The sequence below is a fragment of the Crinia signifera genome, chromosome 19 (genome assembly GCF_055691185.1).
Source record: "Crinia signifera chromosome 19, ASM5569118v1, whole genome shotgun sequence".
NCBI classification, from domain to species: domain Eukaryota; kingdom Metazoa; phylum Chordata; class Amphibia; order Anura; family Myobatrachidae; genus Crinia; species Crinia signifera.
In genome coordinates, this window is record NC_139226.1 from 62,040,964 (window position 1) to 62,046,963 (window position 6,000).

A 6,000-nucleotide genomic window follows, 5' to 3' on the forward strand; every position below is an offset into this window, starting at 1 on the left:
TGGATACTGCTCGTATACTTGATATAGACTTCTGCCACTATTAATTTCTGTGATTCTTTATTTTCCATGTTATTTTCCATTCAAACTATAATTTACATTATGGGGCATATATATTATAAAATTCATCCAGTCCCCCAAAATGAAGAAACTTTATCACCGTATATATTGCAGGAGTAGGAATCATTTTAAGGCGAATGTATCAATGCCAGTTGCCTGATACATGCTCTGATACAAGCCTATCCTGACAATCAGTAGAAAGTAAAGCGAGTGCAAAGAACGGGATAGGAAGATCCCTCTCTGGCAGGGCAGCTCCCTGACAGGAACAGCCTAACACCAACTGAGCTCTAAAGAGAAGCTATGCTTTATCTGGTCCTGTTCCGTATCATCCCCCTATAACAACTGTGGGGTGGGCTGATGCTTAGCCTGCTGGCCAGAAAGCAGGAGATATCTCCCCTATCTCCTGCTTTCTATCACACTGCAGTCTAGTGTTGCTTCAATCTGTCTTATTTTTGATGGCCTCACCTTGATGACCAGGAAACTTGCAACAAAATGCTTGCCTTTACCCAGGGTCATCTTACCAGCATGTCGGCCCTTGGAAAAGCAATGCACTGGGAAATTACCCCCCTTTTCATGGGAATTAATGTAAAACATGATAACTTACTGTCACGTGGCACGGCACCATCTCCCCACATGCTTCCGTACAGGGAAAGGCTGTGAGCACTCTGATTGCTGGTTAGCTACTGACGGTCATTCATTGTCTGTCTGCAGGTCAGGTGGCTGCTAGAGAATGCTGCCTGGCCGCTCTGATTGTGTGTGATTCCCAATCAGGGCAGACAGGCAGTATTCTCTACCAGCCTCTCAAGAGGTACCAGCCCCTATTTGAAGGCCCCTAGAATTGTGTAGCCCTAGACAACTGCCCAGTGTGCCCATATGTTAAGATGGCCCTACATTTATATCTTGAATTCAGTGCATCCAACCAAACCTGGATGTTGCTAAAAGGAAGCTACTATGGGACCGATTCAGACCTGTTTGTGTGGGTTCGAATTCACCCTTTTCCAGGACGTTGGGGGTCTGCGCATGCCTGAATATGCGCATGTGCAATTTCAGGTAGCTGATTCCTTCGGAGAGTTTCACACTTGCCGAGCCATTTGCTCCATACATGGAGGGCCGGGGACGGGCAGGGGGCGGCAGCACACCCAGCATTACACTGAGGACGCAGACATGGTGATGCATGCTCGGGGTGGACGGTTGATGTCACATGGCATCAGCGCCCACCCCCAATTCGGCGATCTGCGGGCTGAAGAAATCATTCAATGGTCCGCAACCATTGAACGATTTCTCCTCCTTTTGACCGCATGCGATAGCATGTGTTCCCGTACATATACACTCGCATGCTAGCGAGGGTATTCAGGGCCTGGGGGGAGCAACGTTCAGTCGGCGGGTGGCATTTACCGGTTCACTAGGCTGCCAACAAATGCAGCCAAGCGAACAGGTCTGAATCAGGCCCTATGTGTTTACTTAGAACAGTGGTTCCCAACCCTGGTCCTCAAGTACCCCCAACAGTGCACGTTTTCCAGGTCTCCACACAGAATCACAGGTGACATAATTAGCTCCACCTGTGGATCTTTTAAAATGTGCCTGATTAATGAGTGCACCTGCCAGGTGACCTGGAAAACGTGCACTGTTGGGGGTACTTGAGGACCAGGGTTGGGAACCACTGACTTAGAAGACCATTACAGGAATAATGTAGGTTAGGAATCGCTCATTTAATAACGTTGTGAAGGAATTGGTGGGAGTAATTAGGTGCTCAAGAGAAACTAAAGAGTTTGGATTCTATAGAAACTCTGCTGAACAATCTGTTAGGTGCGGTCCCAGGGACTAGTAGGTACAACATGTCGTAGTCACAACATTATTACGGTAAAATACCTCAGTATATTAAATTCCCCTTCTCTAGTGCAACAAGTATGAAGTATTTAAGATTAATTACCGATGTATCATAAATGACAGCTATTAATCGGTAGACTCGACCTAAAATCTCCCCCAAATCCAAACTCTATACACCTTTACATACGGCCACTAAGCTATAATACAATAACATAATCACTTTATTACACATTAACTAATTAAACATAACACTTAATATCTGTTTGTTTATCAACCACTGTGCCGTGGCACACTCACTAAGGTGCTTTGAGCTGTTCTCAAGTGTGCCCCCAGATCTAGAGATGCCCAAACCAGTTTACAATCACCACCAGTTCAAGTGTTATTTACTGGTCTCTTCTTTTCATGTAAAGGGCCGATGTATTGTATTTGTTACCTGTGGGGACCAGTGTGATTGTTTTTTATATGGAGGCCAATACGTTTTTTTTTTCCTGTGGGGGCCAATGTGTTTTACCCTGTGGGGATCTCATGGTGTGCCTTGGCAATTTCAAAATCTTATTTAGTGTGCCGCAAGGTAAAAAGGTTGAAATTCACTGTGTTAGGAACTGTATCAATCAGAGCCAGAAAGTCAATTGTAAGGTTTATTTAAGTCTGAATGGTCTTTGTACTTAGGGGGTGATTCAGGTTTGACCAGTCTTTCCCAAACTCAGTCTGGGGAGCGATGTTGCGGGTCTACTCATGTGTATTGGTGAAAATACGCATGTGCAGACCCACTATGTGAACGCCTATGGTGAGCATCACACTCGCCGAGGCGTTCGCGCCGAGAGAGGTGGGTAGGGGGCGGATAGCGGGCTCCCACATGGAATCACCAAGCGTTTTCTGGGCGTGCCCACAAAACACAAAAACAGTGAGTGCGCCCCTAATTTGGCCATATCTGTGGCAAATAAGACAGTCCTGACTGACTTTTATTTGCGGACGGGTAAAAAAAATGTTTTATGATCGGTGACCATCAAATGATTTATCACTCGTATCGCTGCTTGCGAATAGATGTGTAAGAGTACACATCCATTCGCATGAATCTGCGGCCATTCGCTCGCCCGATGAGAACGCAGACTAGCGAACAGGTCTGAATTAGGTCCTTAGTTTTGAAGATAGATAGAATGGATGGAAATAAAGTAGCAACAGTCAGCTCCCAACTGTCATTTTTCAAACACATGGGCTGGCATGTTAAGCCTTAAAAAGAGATAAATGGAAGGTTGATAAAGAGTGATAAACACCCGGCCAATAAGCCACTAACTGTCATTTAGACGGGGGTTCGGTGGGACAGCATGCAGTGTTAAGCCGCTCGCTAAGCAGCAAACGACCGTTGCTTAGCGAGCTGTAGTGAATTGGATGCCCGCACATTGCCGAATTGGGGGCGGGTGCTGACATCATGCTTCAAAAGTGATAAAATGGAGAGTGATAAACAAGCAGCCAATCAGCTCCTACCTGCCATGTCACAGGCTGAGTTTGAAAAATGACAGGTTGGAGCTGATTGGCTGCTCGTTTTGCAGTGGTGCAGATTTTTTCCATGCCACTCAGACTGGAGGTGAAATGAAATAGGGTGCAATTTTTAGTAATGTACGATATTTGGGGTGAAAATCATACATTTACCAAAAATCGCACAGGTAGTAACATGGTTTGCTGTAAAAATTGCACGTTTTGCAATGACCAAATTATACATAAAATCAACCAGATGTTGTCTCAGAGAAAACATCAAAATCATATGTAATAGGGTGCAATTTTTAAATCACACACCCTAAACATTAGCAAAAATCACACAAAAAAAGACCTGCTTCTGGCAGGCGAGTTTGACAGAACGATGCACAGATCAGTGAGATCTGTTCATGGTTCTGTCCAAAAAAAATTGTAAAAATAAACATTTAAATAAAAACGGCTTGAGGGTTGTTCAACTACAAGTCCCAGCAAGCTTCTTCTGCATGCAGGGACTTGAAGAACCACAAGTCCCAGCATGCAGGGCATTAAAGGCCCCACTGAGACTTGTAGTCCCATTGCATAACCAATGTTACTATAAATACACACTGACACCCAGAGAAGTAGAGCTTTATTAACATACATGGTCACACCCATTCGCACTTGCAAACATACATACTCACCTACCAACACGCTCCCCGCAGGTCTGTCCTCTTCTCCAGTAGGGCTCCAGGAGTTTAAAAACCACAAAAGCTAAAAACTTGAACCCCGAACCAGGGAAGCCGGTGTGCGTATACTCATAGACAACTCCCCTGCTGCTGAGAGGGATCCCAGTGACGTCAGGGGAATTCCCCACCTGATTGGATGTAGCTGTCTCCATGGAGACCCTATTACATCTTGCCCTGGATGTTGTTATGCTGTCTGTGATGCTAATAAGAAAATTGAAAGATAAATGCATACCCTCCAACATCTGATGAGCAGAAATCGGTACACATTCAGAAGGGGCGTGGTCACTGGCAAAAGGGAGTGGCCATGGTTAAAATGGGCGTTTCTTCCACAGTGACATGAATAATAATACTACACCAAGAATAATATTGAATAAGCTGAAGTCAGAGTTGTGGGGAAGACACCCGGCTGGGGAGAGAAGAACAGAATTGGGTATATATGTCAACTGTACAGGAGAGTAGGTTTCATGTATGCAGTGTAATACCATCCTCTGCTATTGGTCGCAGTGCCATTTGTTGATTGATTGGCGCCGTTGTCAGTCAGGAGAAAATGAGGGGTATGGATGTGGTGGGGGCTTATTGGCTATTGGTGCCATCAGTCATCTGAAGGGTTATCTGTGCACTTTTGTTAAAGTTACAGACAGAGCGTCTCTGCATATATCGCTCAGTGAGCTACTAGGAAAACACTGACCTATTAAATGCATTCTGCAGTAATCCAGACCAGCTGCTCACCCACTCGCTCCAGCTGCCACTGAAACCCAGATGAGCACTGGAGGTCACCACCACCGTTGGGTCGCAGGTTCCTGTCGTCTTGGTACAAAGCTGAGATGCAGGGGGAGTGGGTGGAGCGATGATTGGCCATCAGAGCTGTCACTCAGGAGTGGAGGCTGGGCAGTGGGCTGCAGTTACTGCTAGTCTCCCTTCTGTCTCTGGCATTGAGAGGAGTGGCCTGAAGTGCTGCCCCCTGCTCTGTGATTGGATTCAAGCTTCGCTCTGCAGCCAGACCCTTTCCCGGCGCCGCCTCCAATTACACCACCACTTAGGATTGGCTGTGTACCTCCGAGACGGGCCCTCAATTGCCAAAAAACGGTACATTCGGTACACTTTTATTTAGCCAGTACAGACCGTTAAAAAATGGTACTATATCTGCTAAATCGGTACAGTTGGAGGGTATGTAAATGTGCCATGGCTGCCTCAGAGGAGACTGTGAAGGATGCTAAAGGAAGCAGCAGCCATTTTGGGAGGGACATTTATATCCCTTTAATTACAGGGTTCATGCCATTGTGTTGCCGGTTCGACCTGTTAATAGGTGCGATCTGAAAGGCCGGTAAGTCCAGCAACCCGGCAATACGAACTGGTAAAAAATAAGTGTTCTTAACGGTTCGTTGCCGGGGTGCTGTCCAGTGTGAACGGGTTAACTGGGTTGAGCGACCCGGTTCCCGTTCTCACTGATGAAGGAGTGCTTGGAGCGAAAAACAGTCATCTGTCAGACCACAATTAGGTCGACAGCCATTAGATCGACCGCGGAAGGTCGACTGGCCCCAAGGTCGACATGGGTCAAGGTCGACCTGACTTAAGGTCGACATGGGCCAAGGTCAACATGTATTTAGGTCGACAGTCATTAGGTCGACATGAGTTTTTCACTGTTTTTTGAGCCAACATGTGCCGACAGGCGGTATTTCATGCCCTACTATCCACTAGGGCGTGGTGGGAGAATAAAATAGTGTGCCGAGTGTAGCGAGGCACCGTGCCTGAAGCATCGCGAGTGAAACGAGGGGCTGCGGTTCAACTCCAACTGTGTCCATGTCGACTGTGTCGACATTCGGGTAAAAAAACAGTGAAAAACTCATGTCGACCTAATGACTGTCGACCTAAACCCATGTCGACCTAAACCCATGTCGACCTTTAACCCTGTCGACCT

The 6,000-nt window shown here is 46.5% G+C and overlaps 1 protein-coding gene across 1 annotated transcript in view; it reads right to left on the reverse strand.

Moving 5' to 3' along the window:
* The window catches only part of TMC4 (transmembrane channel like 4), a 94,037-nt gene extending 89,107 nt beyond the window's left edge, over positions 1-4,930 (reverse strand). Inside the window, exon 1 of the mRNA XM_083161503.1 lies at positions 4,771-4,930. Within this exon, the coding sequence (XP_083017629.1) occupies positions 4,771-4,783 (13 nt within the window). The 5' untranslated portion in view covers positions 4,784-4,930. The remainder of the gene's footprint in view (positions 1-4,770) is intronic.
* Between the last annotated feature and the right edge of the window lie 1,070 nt (positions 4,931-6,000).